Source organism: Acanthochromis polyacanthus, chromosome 20 (genome assembly GCF_021347895.1).
Source record: "Acanthochromis polyacanthus isolate Apoly-LR-REF ecotype Palm Island chromosome 20, KAUST_Apoly_ChrSc, whole genome shotgun sequence".
NCBI lineage: Eukaryota > Metazoa > Chordata > Actinopteri > Pomacentridae > Acanthochromis > Acanthochromis polyacanthus.
The window spans coordinates 31,891,770-31,912,066 of record NC_067132.1 but is presented as its reverse complement, the minus strand read 5'-3'; the positions used below and the strand labels follow the sequence as shown (position 1 = coordinate 31,912,066).

Below are 20,297 nucleotides of genomic sequence, written 5' to 3'. Positions count from 1 at the left end.
CAGAGTGTTAAACAACATTTTCTTCTGCTCACAAAATGACTCAGGTGTCTGTGGCCACGCCCCTTACCTGGTTGTCCCAGTGATGAAGATGACGGTGAGGACGAACCAGAACATGTAGCTGAAGATGATCACCTTCATCATGTCCAGATACGACCTGAGGACACAGAGAGGTGAGGGACCCGCAGGTGGGAAGATGTCCAGGTGTGCAGGTGTGCAGGGCTTACCTGCACAGCATGAAGTCAGGCACCGTGCTGAGACGGAGCCGTCTGATTGGATCACAGATCTGTGCGTCGTCTCCGTCCAGCTCGCTGTTGTCTCCTGCCAGCACCTGGACCGCCGGCTGAAGCTCCTCCTCAAACACCTGCAGCTGCAGTGATGCCCCGAGGAGCAGCAGGAAGTCATCTGCAGCAACACACAGGTGTTCTCAGGTAAACGCTCACCTTAACCCAGACATAAGACATCCAGATTGATCCCAGGATGATGATGAGGTCTTACAGAGCAGGAAGAGCGGGTTTGGTGGTGCCAGGTGGTCGGGTAAGAAGAGCCACTTCACCACGTTGGAGTCGACAGTCGAAGACAAACGTCTCCACGGATAATCTGGAGACACACAGAAATAACAAACCTGGTAGCTTAGCTTAGCACAAAGACTGGAAGTACAGGGGACCTATTAGCTTAGCTGCTCTAAAGAAAAAAGAATGAAAATGTTGATGATATTGGTTCCTGCGGATTAACAATCCCAGCGCACTGCCTGCAGGTGTGTCTGTACCTGCAGGTGTGTCTGTACCTGCAGGTGTGTCTGTACCTGCAGGTGTGTCTGTACCTGCAGGTGTGTCTGTACCTGCAGGTGTGTCTGTACCTGCAGGTTTGTTTGTACCTGCAGGTTTGTTTGTACCTGCAGGTTTGTTTGTACCTGCAGGTGTGTCTGTACCTGCAGGTTTGTTTGTACCTGCAGGTTTGTTTGTACCTGCAGGTGTGTCTGTACCTGCAGGTTTGTTTGTACCTGCAGGTGTGTCTGTACCTGCAGGTTTGTTTGTACCTGCAGGTGTGTCTGTACCTGCAGGTTTGTTTGTACCTGCAGGTGTGTTTGTACCTGCAGGTGTGTCTGTACCTGCACAGGCAGCAGGAGGGAAGCCGATGCACAGCAGGTACTGGAAGCACAGCACACCCGACAGGAAGTAGCAGTACCGCGGCCACAGTGAAGCGATGCGCTTCCTGCTGCGATGTGATAGGACGGTAATGAGACCAAAGGCATGCCCGGCAGCAAACAGATCCATCCGCTGACCAATCACGTTCACAGCCAGCAGGAAGCAGGTCTGCAGAGAACAGGTGGGGATGTTTTTCAACAAGAACGGGTTAGCGTGTTGCTGTGCTAAAGTGTGTGCATCCCACCTCCAGGCCAAACATGTAGAAGTAGTAGTTGAGGAAGTATTTCACACAGCTCATCACACCGTCGTCGAGGTGACGTCTGGTGATGTCATGGAAGAGTGTCCTGGTGGGGGCGGGACTTTGTTACGGCGGAGACGGTAGAGCTCCTGGTGTCGGTAAACAGTCACCTCAAAGGCTAACAGCGCCAACATCATCAGGTTATACTGTGGAGACATGTTAGCATCATGCTAAGTCTTCATAGCTAACAGCGCTAACATCATCAGGTTGTACTGTGGAGACAGGTTAGCATCATGCTAAGTCTTCATAGCTAACAGCACTAACATCAAGTTGTACTGTGTAGACATGTTAGCACCATGCTAAGTCTTCATAGCTAACAGCGCTAACATCATCAGGTTGTACTGTGGAGACAGGTTAGCATCATGCTAAGTCTTCATAGCTAACAGTGCTAACATCATCAGGTTGTACTGTAGAGACATGTTAGCACCATGCTAAGTCTTCATAGCTAACAGCGCTAACATCATCAGGTTGTCCTGGGGAGACATGTTAGCACCATGCTAAGTCTTCATAGCTAATAGAAGCAGAAGGGCCTGATCCATCATCTGTAGATGAAACCAGAGAATCAGGACTAAGGTGCAGATATCTGGATGTGATGCTGTGCTGTGGGTGTTAAATGATGTCATTATTACTGTTGTGATGACACTCCTCACCCTCAGGTAGTCCAGCAGTTTTCCATCCGTCTTTCGAAGGCCCACCCACTGGGCGGGATCAACAGGACCAGAGTACAAAACCGAGTGAGACAGGTCGATGGAGGAGTTACTGGGCTACAGAGAGACAGACAGGTCAGACAGACAGGCAGACAGACAGGTCAGACAGACAGGTCAGTGATTGCCATGGTTACCATGGTGCAGTTGACGGAGTAGCCAATTGGCTGGACGACGTTCAGTTGGTACAACATCTTGCAGACGGTGACCACACAGGTCCAGACGGTACAGACTCCTGACAGCAGGGGGCGCCACGCCCTGCAGGGCAGAGCCCCACCCACACACAGCACGAAGAGCAGGTTAAACACACACACCTGAGGAGAGACAGACAGGTTAAACACACACCTAAAAATCAAGCAGACAGACAGAGGCGCAGACAGACAGAGAGGCAGACAGACAGACAGACGGGCTCTGACCTCCTTCACACAGACCCAGATGATGTAGGAGGACACGATCTTGTTGATATGCAGTTCCAGGAGCCACCAGAGGAGGCGCTGCATGCGCTGCAGGGACAGCAGGAGGCGCAGGAACAGCACAGACAGACGGTCCACCACCAGCCTCCAGGACAGCAGCACTGAGGAGACACACAGCGTCTCACACCTGTCCATGCCCACTCAGGTGAGACTGTGACCACACCCCCACACCTGTTACCTGTCAGCTGCTCCGACAGGGTTTCCCTGTCAAACATGCAGGGGTAGTCCTCCTCCTCCTCCTCCTCCTCCTTCATCCATGTCTCCTCTCCGTCCACCGGTCCTCCTCCCTTCTCCTCCTCCAGGTGGACCTCAGGAGGTCCACCCACAGACAGGTCCACCAGGCTGCCATCAGAGTGAACCAACCTGCAGACGCACAGATAGGTGAGGTGAAGACTGGTTCACAGGTCTAAGGACCGCTGCAAGACTTCTGGAGACAGACAGAACCAGGTGAGCTGTGATTGGACAGGTCGATGTTACCTGGTGATGGTGCTGTTGTGTGTGTCCACCACAGTCTTCAGGTCGGTGAGTTGCAGAAACGGTTCATGGAAGTAGTGCAGGTGAACGATGCACACCTGCAGGACAAACACAGTCCTGTGTTACCATGGCAATAGAAGGAGAACAGCTGCGTCAGGTGGACGGTACCATACCAGCAGGAACGCTGCAGGGATGAAGATCCTGGTGAAGAGGACAGGAACCGAGAACTTCTCAAGACCGACGTCCTCCAACCTGGAACCACAGAGACGTCAGAGACTGCAGAGACATAGCAGACAGGTGCAACAAGTGGAACACACCTGTGTGTGCTGAGTCCAGTGTAGTAGCTCCAGGTGTATGGGGACGAGGGGAACTGGAACGTGTAAACCAGGATCAGAACCAGCATGGAGTAGACCACCACCGCTACCCAGAACCCCCTGAGTAGGTTACGCCAACGCTCGTAGTTCAGCTGAGAGACAGACAGGCAGAGGTTGACCTAAAGAGTCACTGTGAACCAGGTGTAAACCAGGTGAACCAGGTGTAAACCAGGTGAACCAGGTGTAAACCAGGTGTAAACCAGGTGTAAACCAGGTGAACCAGGTGTAAAATAGGTGAACCAGGTGTAAACCAGGTGAACCAGGTGAACCAGGTGTAAACCAGGTGTAAACTAGGTGAACCAGGTGAACCAGGTGAACCAGGTGTAAACCAGGTGTAAACCAGGTGTAAACCAGGTGAACCAGGTGTGAACCAGGTGTGAACCAGGTGTAAACCAGGTGTAAACCAGGTGAATCAGGTGTAAACCAGGTGTAAACTAGGTGTAAACCAGGTGAACCAGGTGAACCAGGTGTGAACCAGGTGTAAACTAGGTGAACCAGGTGTAAACCAGGTGAACCAGGTGTAAACTAGGTGAACCAGGTGTAAACCAGGTGAACCAGGTGTAAACTAGGTGAACCAGGTGTAAACTAGGTGAACCAGGTGTGAACCAGGTGAACCAGGTGTAAACCAGGTGTGAACCAGGTGAACCAGGTGTAAACTAGGTGTAAACCAGGTGTAAACTAGGTGAACCAGGTGTAAACCAGGTGAACCAGGTGTAAACTAGGTGAACCAGGAGTAAACTAGGTGAACCAGGTGTAAACTAGGTGAACCAGGAGTAAACTAGGTGAACCAGGTGTAAACCAGGTGAACCAGGTGTAAACCAGGTGAACCAGGTGTAAACCAGGTGTGAACCAGGTGTAAACTAGGTGAACCAGGTGTAAACCAGGTGAACCAGGTGTAAACCAGGTGTGAACCAGGTGAACCAGGTGTAAACTAGGTGAACCAGGTGTAAACTAGGTGAACCAGGTGTAAACTAGGTGAACCAGGTGTAAACTAGGTGAACCCGGAGTAAACTAGGTGAACCAGGTGTAAACCAGGTGAACCAGGTGTAAACCAGGTGAACCAGGTGTGAACTAGGTGTGAACCAGGTGTAAACCAGGTGAACCAGGTGTGAACCAGGTGTAAACTAGGTGAAAACTAGGTGAACCAGGTGTAAACTAGGTGTGAACCAGGTGTAAACCAGGTGAGCGTACCTGGTACAGGGCCACGCAGCAAAGGAACATGACCATGTAGATGACCTTGTAGAGGACGATTTTCCCCTCAAAGCTGACGAAGAAGAACATCGTCCCGCAGACGTAGATCCAGTATTTGATAAACATCCTGGTAACCACGGCAACCAGAGCCTCCATCTGGACTCCTCCTCCTCCCTCCAACAGCAAGACCTCCTCATACAGAACCTCCTTTTTCTGCTGGTCCTCTGAAAGACAGGAGGTCAGACAGACAGGAGGTCAGACAGACAGGAGGTCAGACAGACAGGTGGTCAGACAGACAGGTGGTCAGACAGACAGGAGGTCAGACAGACAGACAGGTGATCAGACAGACAGGAGATCAGACAGACAGGTGGTCAGTCAGACAGACAGGTGGTCAGTCAGACAGACAGGTAGTCAGACAGACAGGTGGTCAGTCAGACAGGAGATCAGACAGACAGGAGGTCAGACAGACAGGAGATCAGACAGACAGGAGATCAGACAGACAGGAGATCAGACAGACAGGAGGTCAGACAGACAGGTGGTCAGACAGACAGGAGATCAGACAGACAGGTGATCAGTCAGACAGACAAGTGGTCAGACAGACAGGTGGTCAGTCAGACAGACAGGTGGTCAGACAGACAGGTGATCAGACAGACAGGAGATCAGACAGACAGGTGGTCAGTCAGACAGACAGGTGGTCAGTCAGACAGGTGTCTTACCCTCCAGGTGGACAGTGATGTTAGACAGCTGGTTGTCTGTCTGTCTGTCTCTTTTCTCAGTCAGTGACTGACGTAGCAGCAGCCAGAAGGTCAACAGACACAACAACTGCAACATCAATTAGTCAATAATCAATCAACCAATCAATAAATCAGTCAATCAATCAATAATCCATCAGTCAGTCAGTCAATTAATAGCCAATCAATCAATCAATCAATCGGTATTACTTGCAGAACAAGTATCTGTAGAAGCAGTACTATCAGTAGTAGTACTATCAGTAGTACTGTAAGTAGTAGTACTGTAAGTAGTAGTACTGTAAGTAGTAGTACTATCAGTAGTACTGTAAGTAGTAGTACTGTAAGTAGTAGTACTGTCAGTAGTACTGTAAGTAGTAGTACTGTAAGTAGTAGTACTATCAGTAGTACTATAAGTAGTAGTACTATCAGTAGTAGTACTAAAAGTAGTAGTACTATCAGTAATAGTACTAAAAGAAGTAGTACTATCAGTAGTACTGTAAGTAGTAGTACTGTCAGTAGTAGTACTATCAGTAGTAGTACTATCAGTAGTAGTGCTGTCAGTAGTAGTACTATCAGTAGTAGTGCTGTCAGTAGTAGTGCTGTCAGTAGTAGTACTATCAGTAGTAGTGCTGTCAGTAGTAGTACTATCAGTAGTAGTACTGGCAGTAGTAGTACTGTCAGTAGTAGTACTATCAGTAGTAGTGCTGTCAGTAGTAGTACTATCAGTAGTAGTGCTGGCAGTAGTAGTACTATAAGTAGTAGTACTGTCAGTAGTAGTACTATCAGTAGTAGTACTGGCAGTAGTAGTACTGTCAGTAGTAGTACTATCAGTAGTAGTACTATCAGTAGTAGTGCTGTCAGTAGTAGTACTATCAGTAGTAGTACTATCAGTAGTAGTACTGTCAGTAGTAGTACTATAAGTAGTAGTGCTGTCAGTAGTAGTACTATCAGTAGTAGTACTGTCAGTAGTAGTACTATCAGTAGTAGTACTGTCAGTAGTAGTGCTGTCAGTAGTAGTACTATCAGTAGTAGTGCTGTCAGTAGTAGTACTATCAGTAGTAGTACTGTCAGTAGTAGTGCTGTCAGTAGTAGTACTGTCAGTAGTAGTACTATCAGTAGTAGTGCTGTCAGTAGTAGTACTATCAGTAGTAGTACTGGCAGTAGTAGTACTGTCAGTAGTAGTACTATCAGTAGTAGTGCTGTCAGTAGTAGTACTATCAGTAGTAGTACTGGCAGTAGTAGTACTGTCAGTAGTAGTACTATCAGTAGTAGTGCTGTCAGTAGTAGTACTATCAGTAGTAGTGCTGTCAGTAGTAGTACTATCAGTAGTAGTACTGGCAGTAGTAGTACTGTCAGTAGTAGTACTATCAGTAGTAGTGCTGTCAGTAGTAGTACTATCAGTAGTAGTACTGTCAGTAGTAGTGCTGTCAGTAGTAGTACTATCAGTAGTAGTGCTGTCAGTAGTAGTACTATCAGTAGTAGTACTATCAGTAGTAGTACTGTCAGTAGTAGTACTATCAGTAGTAGTGCTGTCAGTAGTAGTACTATCAGTAGTAGTGCTGTCAGTAGTAGTACTATCAGTAGTAGTACTGGCAGTAGTAGTACTGTCAGTAGTAGTACTATCAGTAGTAGTGCTGTCAGTAGTAGTACTGTAAGTAGTAGTACTATCAGTAGTAGTACTGTCAGTAGTAGTACTATCAGTAGTAGTACTGGCAGTAGTAGTACTGTCAGTAGTAGTACTATCAGTAGTAGTACTGTCAGTAGTAGTACTGTCAGTAGTAGTACTGTCAGTAGTAGTACTATCAGTAGTAGTACTGTCAGTAGTACTGTAAGTAGTAGTACTGTAAGTAGTAGTACTGTCAGTAGTACTGTAAGTAGTAGTACTGTAAGTAGTAGTACTATCAGTAGTACTATAAGTAGTAGTACTATCAGTAGTAGTACTATCAGTAGTAGTACTATCAGTAGTACTATCAGTAGTAGTACTATCAGTAATAGTACTAAAAGTAGTAGTACTATCAGTAGTACTGTCAGTAGTAGTACTGTCAGTAGTAGTACTGTAAGTAGTACTATAAGTAGTAGTGCTGTCAGTAGTAGTACTATCAGTAGTAGTACTGGCAGTAGTAGTACTATCAGTAGTAGTACTGTCAGTAGTAGTACTATCAGTAGTAGTACTATCAGTAGTAGTGCTGTCAGTAGTAGTACTATCAGTAGTAGTGCTGTCAGTAGTAGTACTATCAGTAGTAGTACTGGCAGTAGTAGTACTATCAGTAGTAGTGCTGTCAGTAGTAGTACTATCAGTAGTAGTACTATCAGTAGTAGTGCTGGCAGTAGTAGTACTATCAGTAGTAGTACTGTCAGTAGTAGTACTATCAGTAGTAGTACTATCAGTAGTAGTGCTGTCAGTAGTAGTACTATCAGTAGTAGTGCTGTCAGTAGTAGTACTATCAGTAGTTGTGCTGTCAGTAGTAGTACTATCAGTAGTAGTACTATCAGTAGTAGTGCTGGCAGTAGTAGTACTATCAGTAGTAGTACTGGCAGTAGTAGTACTATCAGTAGTAGTGCTGTCAGTAGTAGTACTATCAGTAGTAGTACTATCAGTAGTAGTGCTGGCAGTAGTAGTACTATCAGTAGTAGTACTGTCAGTAGTAGTACTATCAGTAGTAGTACTATCAGTAGTAGTGCTGTCAGTAGTAGTACTGTCAGTAGTAGTGCTGTCAGTAGTAGTACTATCAGTAGTAGTGCTGTCAGTAGTAGTACTGTCAGTAGTAGTGCTGTCAGTAGTAGTACTATCAGTAGTAGTGCTGTCAGTAGTAGTACTATCAGTAGTAGTACTATCAGTAGTAGTGCTGGCAGTAGTAGTACTATCAGTAGTAGTACTGGCAGTAGTAGTACTATCAGTAGTAGTGCTGTCAGTAGTAGTACTATCAGTAGTAGTACTATCAGTAGTAGTGCTGGCAGTAGTAGTACTATCAGTAGTAGTACTGTCAGTAGTAGTACTATCAGTAGTAGTACTATCAGTAGTAGTGCTGTCAGTAGTAGTACTGTCAGTAGTAGTGCTGTCAGTAGTAGTACTATCAGTAGTAGTGCTGTCAGTAGTAGTACTATCAGTAGTAGTACTGTCAGTAGTAGTGCTGTCAGTAGTAGTACTATCAGTAGTAGTACTATCAGTAGTAGTACTATCAGTAGTAGTACTGTCAGTAGTAGTACTATCAGTAGTAGTACTATCAGTAGTAGTGCTGTCAGTAGTAGTACTGTCAGTAGTAGTGCTGTCAGTAGTAGTACTATCAGTAGTAGTGCTGTCAGTAGTAGTACTGTCAGTAGTAGTGCTGTCAGTAGTAGTACTATCAGTAGTAGTGCTGTCAGTAGTAGTACTATCAGTAGTAGTACTATCAGTAGTAGTGCTGGCAGTAGTAGTACTATCAGTAGTAGTACTGGCAGTAGTAGTACTATCAGTAGTAGTGCTGTCAGTAGTAGTACTATCAGTAGTAGTACTATCAGTAGTAGTGCTGTCAGTAGTAGTACTGTCAGTAGTAGTGCTGTCAGTAGTAGTACTATCAGTAGTAGTGCTGTCAGTAGTAGTACTGTCAGTAGTAGTGCTGTCAGTAGTAGTACTATCAGTAGTAGTACTATCAGTAGTAGTACTGTCAGTAGTAGTACTATCAGTAGTAGTACTATCAGTAGTAGTGCTGTCAGTAGTAGTACTGTCAGTAGTAGTGCTGTCAGTAGTAGTACTATCAGTAGTAGTGCTGTCAGTAGTAGTACTGTCAGTAGTAGTGCTGTCAGTAGTAGTACTATCAGTAGTAGTGCTGTCAGTAGTAGTACTATCAGTAGTAGTACTATCAGTAGTAGTGCTGGCAGTAGTAGTACTATCAGTAGTAGTACTGGCAGTAGTAGTACTATCAGTAGTAGTGCTGTCAGTAGTAGTACTATCAGTAGTAGTACTATCAGTAGTAGTGCTGGCAGTAGTAGTACTATCAGTAGTAGTACTATCAGTAGTAGTGCTGTCAGTAGTAGTACTGTCAGTAGTAGTGCTGTCAGTAGTAGTACTATCAGTAGTAGTGCTGTCAGTAGTAGTACTATCAGTAGTAGTACTGTCAGTAGTAGTGCTGTCAGTAGTAGTACTATCAGTAGTAGTACTATCAGTAGTAGTACTATCAGTAGTAGTGCTGTCAGTAGTAGTACTGTCAGTAGTAGTGCTGTCAGTAGTAGTACTATCAGTAGTAGTGCTGTCAGTAGTAGTACTATCAGTAGTAGTGCTGTCAGTAGTAGTGCTGTCAGTAGTAGTACTATCAGTAGTAGTACTGGCAGTAGTAGTACTATCAGTCACTACTAATAGTGCTGTGGGTACCTTGGAGGCCAGCTCCCTGCAGGGGTCGTCCTTCCTGGGGAACAGTCCGGGTACTTCCTGGACGGAGGGGAAGCTGTAGACGTACTGCAGCACGACCAGCAGGTTGCCGTAGGCGACCAGCCACGGCGATGACATCAGTGTGTAGCGGCGGCGCTCTCGCATCATCCAGAGGACGCAGGACCAGAGCAGCAGCACGCAGGTGAGCCAGGACACGTATGTGATGGACCACGCCATCATGGAGGTCAGAGCGCAGATGTAGCTCTGCCTCAGGACAAAGCTGAACGCCACAGAGGCTCCGCCCAAAGCCTCCTCACCTGTCCTCACCTGGACGTCCTCCTCCTCCTCCTCCTCCTCCTCCCAGCCGTCCGTCTCAAACGCACACGTCTCCAGAGTGTCTGCAGACAACACCACCACCCGATCACTTCCTGGGAGAGCTGATCGGTTACTGATTGATCGTTCAACCCTCTGAGTCCCACTTTAACTCACTGTAGATTAATTTTAACTCACAGAAGATTAATTTTAACTCACTGTAGATCAGTCTTAACACACAGTGGGTTCATTTTAACTCAATGCAGGTTAATTTCAACTCATTGTAGAGGAATTTTAAACCATTGTAGATTAATTTGAACTCGCTGTAGATTAATTTTTAATTCAATGTTGAATAGTTTTAACTCATAGTAGGTTAATTGTTACACACCGTAGATCAATTCTAACTCACTGCAAATTAATTCTAACTCACTGCAAATTAATTTTAACCCACTGTAGATTAATTTTAACCCACTGTAGATTAATTTTAACCCACTGTAGATTAATTTTAACCCACCGTAGATCAATTCTAACTCACTGCAAATTAATTTTAACCCACTGTAGATTAATTTTAACCCACCGTAGATCAATTCTAACTCACTGCAAATTAATTTTAACCCACTGTAGATTAATTTTAACCCACTGTAGATCAATTTTAACCCACTGTAGATTAATTTTAACTCGCCGTAGGTTCATTTTAACTCAATCTAGACTAATTTTAACTCACAGTAGATCAGTTTTAACCAACTGTGGGTTCATTTTAACTCACTGTACATTAATTTTATCTCAACATAAATTTTAACTCACTGTCTGTTCACTCTTAAGTCAGTCTCACCTGATTGGCTCAGAGAGTAGTGAGGTGTTGAGTAAGCATCCAATCCCAAGGCAGTGTTCTGGGTAGGTGGGGCAAAGGAGTCAGAGGGGCTGTCATTGGATGACAACATCGGCGCCTGACAGACAGAGAGGAAGGTTTACTCAACAAAACAAAAACAAAAAAGTAAAACTGTAAACAATAACAGGATGACATGAATGAATATTACTAAAGCCTACATAAAATAAAAATGAACAAATGAACGATATTAATACTGCATAGAATATCATGATCATATTTATTAATGTGAATATATCTTATTAATCGTGTGTCAGTGAAAATTAATGAACAAATAATATTAATCACCTAAAATAATAATAATAATAATAATAATAACAGTAAATATTGAAAAAATATAAACAAATACATGGAATTTAAAGTCAGTGCATAGATAACATTATTCCTACCTATAATAATAACAATGCGGTAATATTAATGATTCATAAATACAGAAATGAATTAAATACTGCACATAACAAAATAATATCTAAATCAGCTAATCGGTTAAAATTAACAGCAAATATGTGTTACTTGGATTGAATAAAGGAACAATATTAACACTGAATACAATAATGTCATTTTTATTGGAATTTTAAAAAATAAAAATAGCGATATGACAGAACTTTATTAATCTTGAAGTAAGTATTGAACAGACATGCTAGTAAATGTGTTAGGACTGCACGTAACATTCATGAACATGTACTAAATAAATCCGTGTTAACTGGAGTGATCAAACTAATGAAAGCGTGTCTGCAGAAGGTCTGGTGCTCCTACGTCTCTCTCTCCAGCTGTCCTCCACAGCTCTCTCCGTCTCTCCGCTGTGAGGTCACTGCTGACATCATAACTGAGGTTGCTGGTGGCGGTGATGACATCACAACTGTCACTGGTTGCTGACTCTGCCCTCTCCGTTTCCTGACCCCCACCACCGTCGATCAGCTGGACAGACACAAGACACACGTCAGCCAATGGGAGCTGAGGAACACCAACGCATCACTACAGGTGTGCTGTGACATCACCCTCACCTGGTTCCTCCACAGGCAGGCCACCGTGTGGTAGAGCAGCAGCAGCATCAGAGGGCTGCTGAAGTGAAACCAGCTGAGTTCAGGGTTCACCTGCAGCCTCCAGGGGGCAGCGCAGTCCGCCGAGACCACCGACACCAGGCCCAGAACACTGGAACCAATCAGTGATCAATAACCAGGAACCAATCAGTGATCAATAACCAGGAACCAATCAGTGATCAATAACCAGGACCCAATCAGTGATCAATAACCAGGAACCAATCAGTGATCAATAACCAGGACCCAATCAGTGATCAATAACCAGGAACCAATCAGTGATCAATAACCAGGACCCAATCAGTGATCAATAACCAGAAACCAATCAGTGAAACCAGGACACAATCAGTGATCAATAACCAGGACCCAATCGGTGATCAATAACCAGGACCCAATCAGTGATCAATAACCAGGACCCAATCGGTGATCAATAACCAGGAACCAATCAGTGATCAATAACCAGGACCCAATCGGTGATCAATAACCAGGAACCAATCAGTGAAACCTGGACCCAATCAGTGATCAATAACCAGGACCCAATCGGTGATCAATAACCAGGACCCAATCAGTGATCAATAACCAGGACCCAATCAGTGAAACCAGGACACAATCAGTGATCAATAACCAGGACCCAATCGGTGATCAATAACCAGGACACAATCAGTGATCAATAACCAGGACCCAATCAGTGATCAATAACCAGGACACAATCAGTGATCAATAACCAGGAACCAATCAGTGAAACCTGGACCCAATCAGTGATCAATAACCAGGACCCAATCGGTGATCAATAACCAGGACCCAATCAGTGATCAATAACCAGAAACCAATCAGTGAAACCAGGACCCAATCAGTGATCAATAATCAGGACACAATCGGTGATCAATAACCAGGACCCAATCGGTGATCAATAACCAGGAACCAATCAGTGATCAATAACCAGAAACCAATCAGTGAAACCAGGACCCAATCAGTGATCAATAACCAGGACCCAATCAGTGATCAATAACCAGAAACCAATCAGTGAAACCAGGACCCAATCAGTGATCAATAACCAGGACCCAATCAGTGATCAATAACCAGGACCCAATCAGTGATCAATAACCAGGAACCAATCAGTGAAACCTGGACCCAATCAGTGATCAATAACCAGGAACCAATCAGTGAAACCTGGACCCAATCAGTGATCAATAACCAGGAACCAATCAGTGAAACCTGGACCCAATCAGTGATCAATAGCGCTTGTTAGTTTCTTTTCCTCCGCTTAGTAATATGCTTAAATTCAGCGGGTCGTCTCGTCTGCTCTGAGGTCAAAGCTTTTGTCCAACTGATTGCAGACACAGCTAAAAGGGTAACTAGAAGTAATACTAGGGGGGAATGTAGGATCCCAAGTTATCGCTCCGCAATTGCAAAGTCTGCATTTTCTTATGCTAGTATAAAGAAATGGAACAAGCTCCCCACAGAAATATTGAGCTTAAGTGAGTATAGAACCTTCACCAAACAAGTGAAAGATTGGTTAATGGAGAACCAGAGATGTGGACATTAAGAGTGTGTGATGTGTAGAAGTGAATGTTACCTTTTATGTGATGAGTGAAGTTATTAAGGGTATGAGATTATAAAGGCATTTGCTTGGGATGATGAATGGCTGACATGTTACGGATGTTTTTAAAGAATAATGAGTTTTAATTCTACAACTCTATGAATGGGACCAGTTGAAAATAGTCAAAGGTATTTTATGTGTATTTGCACCTTGGCCCCCGTCCCTTTCCCGAAGGACTACAGATGGAAATTAGCATGAAAAGCTACAGTCTGGTACAAACATCTTTGCTCTTGAGCTTAACCCTTTAAGCTTCAGTCAATTCCAGACGTTTTCAGTACAAAAAATCGCTAATATTCTATTTTTAAATTAAAAAAATTACGAAAAATACAGGGAATATTGGACGCACATCGCGAGGTGCATTTCTTTGAAAACGACCGATTCGTGGATTTTATACCGACTTCAGGACATGTTTTGGACAAAATAGTTTACTGGCTTGTGTCATCTGGATGTAAAAGGTTGGATTTTGGCCGTTTTTTGTGGAATCTTTTTTTCTGTGTGTAATAATAAACCCAGAAATGTGAGTCGCGCTGTGTACGTTGAAGCCGTGTATAGAGAACGGATGGATGAATATTTGTTTTTGTCGGACAAATGTGTTTTTCTCACCCGCTGTGGTAATCACATCTGAAAGTGGTTTATACCGGCGGATTCATGAGAATCTAAGCTTTCCATCGGCGTATAGTGTTTGTATAATCGTGTTTGCAGCTGTCGGACATTCTTGAAATTCCTATGCAAATTAGTAGGTGTACCGCCGGCGGTACACCTACGACGCACTGAAGCGTAAAGGGTTAATGTCATTGTACACTGTCCTGATAAATAAATAAATGAAATGAAAATGAAATCAATAACCAGGAACCAATCAGTGATCAATAACCAGGAACCAATAACTGAAACCAGGACCCAGTCAGTGATCAATAACCAGGACTCAATCAGTGATCAATAACCAAGACCACCGACACCAGGCCCAGAAGACTGCACAGGACTCAGGTAACCAGTAGGTGGCTGCACTGATGATAGGTGCGTTATCTGGTGTTACCTGGCAGAGGTGCAGTTGGGAGGCCACGCCTCCTGCAGTGAAGGCAGCTGGTAGCAGTAGAACAGCAGGAAGTGGGAGGAGGAGTACAGCAGTGACATCGCAGACACACATCTGAAGAGCAGGGGCGGGATCTGACCTGACCACGCCCACCAGGTACACAACACCTGGAAACAGAGCAGATAGAGGAGGGAGGAGAGAGAGGGGAACATGATACCTGCAAGGAAGGAAGGAGACAGACAGTACTGGTTAGTACTGGTACTAGTTACCCATGATTCTAGTACTAGTTATCTGTAATTCTAGTACTGGTTACCTATGATTCTAGTACTGGTTACCTGTGATTATAGTACTGGTTACCCATGATTCTAGTACTAGTTATCTGTGATTCTAGTACTGGTTACCCATGATTCTAGTACTAGTTATCTGTGATTCTAGTACTAGTTACCCATGATTCTAGTACTGGCTACCCATGATTCTAGTACTGGTTACCCATGATTCTAATAATGGTTATCTGTGATTGTAGTACTGGTTACACATGATTCTAGTACTGGTTATCTGCGATTCTGGTACTAGTTATATGTGATTCTAATACTGGTTAACCATGATTCTAGTACTGGTTACCCATGATTCTAGTACTGGCTACCCATGTTTCTCTTGTGATTCTAGTACTGGTTATCTGTGATTCTAGTACTGGTTAACCATGATTCTAGTACTGGCTACCCATGATTCTTGTACTGGTTACCCATGATTCTAGTACTAGTTATCTGTGATTCTGGTACTAGTTATGTGTGATTCTAGTACTGGTTAACCATGATTCTAGTACTAGTTATCTGTGATTCTAGTACTGGTTACCTATGATTCTAGTACTGGTTATCTGTGATTCTGGTACTAGTTATGTGTGATTCTAGTACTGGCTACCTATGATTCTAGTACTGGTTATCTGTGATTCTGGTACTAGTTATGTGTGATTCTAGTACTGGTTATCTGTGATTCTAGTACTGGTTGTGATTCTAGTACTAGTTACCCATGATTCTGGTACTAGTTATATGTGATTCTAGTACTGGTTACCCATGATTCTAGTACTGGCTATCCATGATTCTAGTACTGGTTATCTGTGATTCTGGTACTGGTTACCCATGATTCTAGTACTGGTTATCTGTGATTCTGGTACTAGTTTTCTGTGATTCTAGTACTGGTTATCTGTGATTCTAGTACTAGTTATCTGTGATTCTAGTACTGGTTATCTGTGATTCTGGTACTAGTTATATGTGATTCTAGTACTAGTTACCCATGATTCTAGTACTGGCTATCCATGATTCTAGTACTGGTTATCTGTGATTCTGGTACTGGTTACCCATGATTCTAGTACTGGTTATCTGTGATTCTGGTACTAGTTATCTGTGATTCTAGTACTGGTTATCTGTGATTCTAGTACTAGTTATCTGTGATTCTAGTACTGGTTATCTGTGATTCTGGTACTAGTTATATGTGATTCTAGTACTAGTTACCCATGATTCTAGTACTGGTTATCTGTGATTTTGGTACTGGTTAACCATGATTCTAGTACTGGTTATCTGTGATTCTAGTACAGTAGTAGCACTTCATAATGCCAGGACAACTTATTATTCATCTTTAATAGAGGAGAACAAGAACAACCCCAGGTTTCTCTTTAGCACTGTAGCCAGGCTGACAAAGAGTCAGAGCTCTGTTGAACCTTGTATTCCTTTAGGTTTAACCAGTAACGACGTCATGAACTTCTTTATACATAAAATAGTTCTGATTAGAGATAAAATTAATCTGGCCCTTCCTACAAATGTCACAGATGCTTTTGAATTGGCTGTTAGACCTGATGAATCTTTAGAATTCTTCACTCCTATATGTCTCTCTGAACTAATTTCAACAGTTTCTACATCCAAACCATCAACTTGTCTTTTAGATCCTATCCCAACTAGACTCTTTAAGGAGATTTTACCTTTAATTAATTCTTCAATGTTAGATCTGATTAATCTCTCTCTAGTAACAGGCTATGTACCACAGGCTTTTAAGGTTGCTGTCATCAAACCTTTGCTGAAAAAGCCCAATTTAGATCCAGATGTGTTAGCTAACTATAGACCAATATCTAACCTACCATTTCTCTCTAAAATTCTGGAAAGAACAGTTGCAAATCAATTATGTGAACACTTACAAAGGAATAATTTGTTTGAAGTGTTTCAGTCAGGCTTCAGAGTGCAGCATAGCACAGAAACAGCTCTAGTGAAAGTTACTAATGACCTTCTCATAGCATCAGATAATGGACTAGTCTCTATACTTGTTTTGTTCGATCTTAGTGTGCAGCATTTGACACAATCGACCACAAATTTTTATTACACCGTCTAGAACATTTAATTGGCATTAAAGGGACAGCACTGGACTGGTTTAAATCCTACTTATCAGATAGGTTCCAGTTTGTGCATGTCAACAATAACTCTTCTGAGCATACTAAAGTTAATCATGGAGTTCCTCAGGGTTCTGTCTTAGGACCGATACTTTTCACATTATACATGCTTCCTTTGGGCAATATTATTAGGAAGCATTGTATTCCATTGTTATGCAGATGACACACAACTGTATTTATCTATGAAGCCAGATGAAACTGATCAGTTAGCTTGACTGCAAGATTGTCTTAAGGACTTTAAAACCTGGATGACTTTTAACTTCCTACTGCTAAATTCAGACAAAACTGAAGTCATTGTATTTGGCCCCAAACATCTTAGAAACTCGCTTTCAAAGCAAATAGTTACTCTGGATGGCATCACGTTGGCCTCCAGTACTACTGTGAGGAATCTTGGAGTTATTTTTGACCAGGACATGTCCTTTAACTCGCACATAAAGCAAGTCTGTAGGACTTCCTTTTTTCACCTGCGTAATATTGTAAAAATCAGGAACATTCTGTCTCAGAGTGATGCAGAAAAATTAGTTCATGCTTTTGTTACTTCCAGGCTTGACTATTGCAATTCCTTATTATCGGGTTGTCCAAATAGTTCTCTCAAACATCTACAGTTGATCCAAAACGCTGCTGCGAGAGTACTGACAGGAGTTAGCAAAAGAGATCATATTTCCCCTATACTTGCTTCTCTTCACTGGCTTCCTGTTAAATCCAGAATAGAATTTAAAATCCTTCTTCTGACATATAAAGCTCTTAGTAACCAATCTCCATCATATCTTAAAGATCTGATAGTACCATATTATCCTAGTAGAACTCTTTGCTCTCAAACTGCAGGCTTACTTGTTGTTCCTAGAATTTCTAAAAGTAGAATGGGAGGCAGAGCCTTCAGTTATCAGCTCCTCTCCTGTGGAACCTGCTCCCAGTTTGGGTTCTGGAGGCAGACACCCTCTCTATTTTTAAGACCAGGCTTAAAACGTTCCTTTTTGACAAATCTTATAGTTAGGGCTGACTGGGTGACCCACAGGGGTTCGGCTTGTGTCTTCATTGCACAGCTGACTCCCTCTTGGTCGTCCCTTCGTTCTGCCTCTAGTCATGCTGCTATAGGCCTATAGGCTGCTGGGGGACTTTTCTTGACGCACTGAGCCCTTCTCTATCTACCTTTACATTTAATATGTATACCATTATTGCAGTACATTCACTCTGTTTCCCCCTGTGCTATTTCTCTGAGTGTCCCTGGTCCCAGAGCTGGATGCTTCAGATCTGTGGTTGATGTTCCACCAGCTGGTCCAGTCTCCATCATGTCCACTGTGGGATGCTGCTGCTGACCTTCCTCCAGCCCTCTGCTTCCAACTCCCTTTTTCCACCAGTCAACTCTGCATTGCCTTCACTATACTGTTATGCTAACTTACATACTGTTTGAATTTTACTGCTAGCTATATATGGAGTATGTTTAATGTCAGAGCCGTACATCATCAGAGTAAACTATGAGTCAGTTTTCAATGTTAGCTTATACTTTGTCTGTGTCACATATACTGTCATACATGTATCCAAATGTGTGTTGTGTTTTCCTTGCTTTCCCACCCCTCCCTCTTCTCCCATCCCTCCCCCTTGCCCTCCTCTGTCCCTCTCAACCCCCCCGGCCAGCAGGCAGATGGGTCCCCCCTATATAGAGCCGGGTTCTGCTCGAGGTTTCTTCCCTGTTAAAAGGGTGTTTTTCCTTGCCACTGTCGCCTTTGGGCTTGCTCTGGGGGTCAGGCATATGGGTTCTGTAAAGCGTCTTGAGACGATTTGACTGTAATTGACGCTATATAAATAAAATTGAATTGAATTGAATAGTACTGGTTACCCATGATTCTAGTACTAGTTATCTGTGATTCTTGTACTGGTTACCTATGATTCTAGTACTAGTTATCTGTGATTCGAGTACTGGTTATCTGTGATTCTAGTACTAGTTATCTGTGATTCTAGTCCTAGTCATCTGTGATTCTAGTACTGGTTACCCATGATTCTAGTACTAGTTATCTGTGATTCTAGTACTGGTTATCTGTGATTCTAGTACTAGTTATCTGTGATTCTAGTACTGGTTACCCATGATTCTAGTACTAGTTATCTGTGATTCTAGTACTAGTTATCTGTGATTCTAGTACTGGTTATCTGTGATTCTAGTACTAGTTATCTGTGATTCTAGTACTAGTTATCTGTGATTCTAGTCCTAGTCATCTGTGATTCTAGTACTGGTTACCCATGATTCTAGTACTAGTTATCTGTGATTCTAGTACTGGTTATCTGTGATTCTAGTACTGGTTATCTGTGATTCTAGTACTGGTTACCCATGATTCTAGTACTAGTTATCTGTGATTCTAGTACTAGTTATCTGTGATTCTAGTACTGGTTACCTATGATTCTAGTACTAGTTATCTGTGATTCTAGTACTAGTTATCTGTGATTCTAGTCCTAGTCATCTGTGATTCTAGTACTGGTTACCCATGATTCTAGTACTAGTTATCTGTGATTCTAGTACTGGTTATCTGTGATTCTAGTACTAGTTATCTGTGATTCTAGTACTGGTTACCCATGATTCTAGTACTAGTTATCTGTGATTCTAGTACTAGTTATCTGTGATTCTAGTACTGGTTATCTGTGATTCTAGTACTAGTTATCTGTGATTCTAGTACTGGTTACCCATAATTCTAGTACGAGTTATCTGTGATTCTAGTACTGGTTATCTGTGATTTTGGTGCTGGTTAACCATGATTCTAGTACTAGTTATCTGTGATTCTAGTACTGGTTAACCATGATTCTAGTACTGGTTATCTGTAATTCTGGTACTACCTGTGAGTCCCAGTAGAGCTGTCAGCAGAACCTTCCCTCCAGTTGTTGTCATGTTTCCAACCATCTGTCTGGTTTTACAAACCAGCAGCTCCAGTTCCACCAGAATCCGGTTTCGACTGACTCCCTCCTCATCCTCAAACATCAGATCCTGCTGCTGATCCAGAACCTGCTGCTGATCCAGATCCTGCTGCTGGTCCAGATCCTGCTGCTGGTCCAGATCCTGATCCTGCAGTGTTGGAGTGATGAAGAGGATTCAGAGGAGGTCTGGTTTCTGGCCTCATGTTCCCAGACGGATTGGGACCGGACCAATAACTGTAATTGAAGCTGAAACCTAATCAGTCCACTGAGTGTGTTTGTGTCCTGGAGTCACATAACCTGGTTACAGTTAATAAATAGCTTACAGAGTTACGCACTAATAGACAAGGAACCTCGTTAAGAAA

The 20,297-nt window shown here is 43.2% G+C and overlaps 1 protein-coding gene across 1 annotated transcript in view; it reads right to left on the bottom strand.

Moving 5' to 3' along the window:
- LOC110965863 (piezo-type mechanosensitive ion channel component 2-like) overlaps positions 1 to 20,297 on the bottom strand; it is a 54,156-nt gene that overhangs the window by 24,291 nt on the left and 9,568 nt on the right. The window contains 21 exon segments of the mRNA XM_051940198.1: positions 68 to 154; positions 225 to 402; positions 496 to 597; positions 1,109 to 1,313; positions 1,390 to 1,496; positions 1,499 to 1,589; positions 2,094 to 2,207; positions 2,285 to 2,461; positions 2,564 to 2,721; positions 2,799 to 2,983; positions 3,098 to 3,192; positions 3,268 to 3,346; positions 3,412 to 3,560; positions 4,660 to 4,883; positions 5,376 to 5,481; positions 9,739 to 10,133; positions 10,880 to 10,994; positions 11,690 to 11,851; positions 11,938 to 12,085; positions 14,604 to 14,817; positions 19,858 to 20,083. Coding sequence (XP_051796158.1) covers positions 68 to 154; positions 225 to 402; positions 496 to 597; positions 1,109 to 1,313; positions 1,390 to 1,496; positions 1,499 to 1,589; positions 2,094 to 2,207; positions 2,285 to 2,461; positions 2,564 to 2,721; positions 2,799 to 2,983; positions 3,098 to 3,192; positions 3,268 to 3,346; positions 3,412 to 3,560; positions 4,660 to 4,883; positions 5,376 to 5,481; positions 9,739 to 10,133; positions 10,880 to 10,994; positions 11,690 to 11,851; positions 11,938 to 12,085; positions 14,604 to 14,817; positions 19,858 to 20,083 — 3,317 coding nt within the window.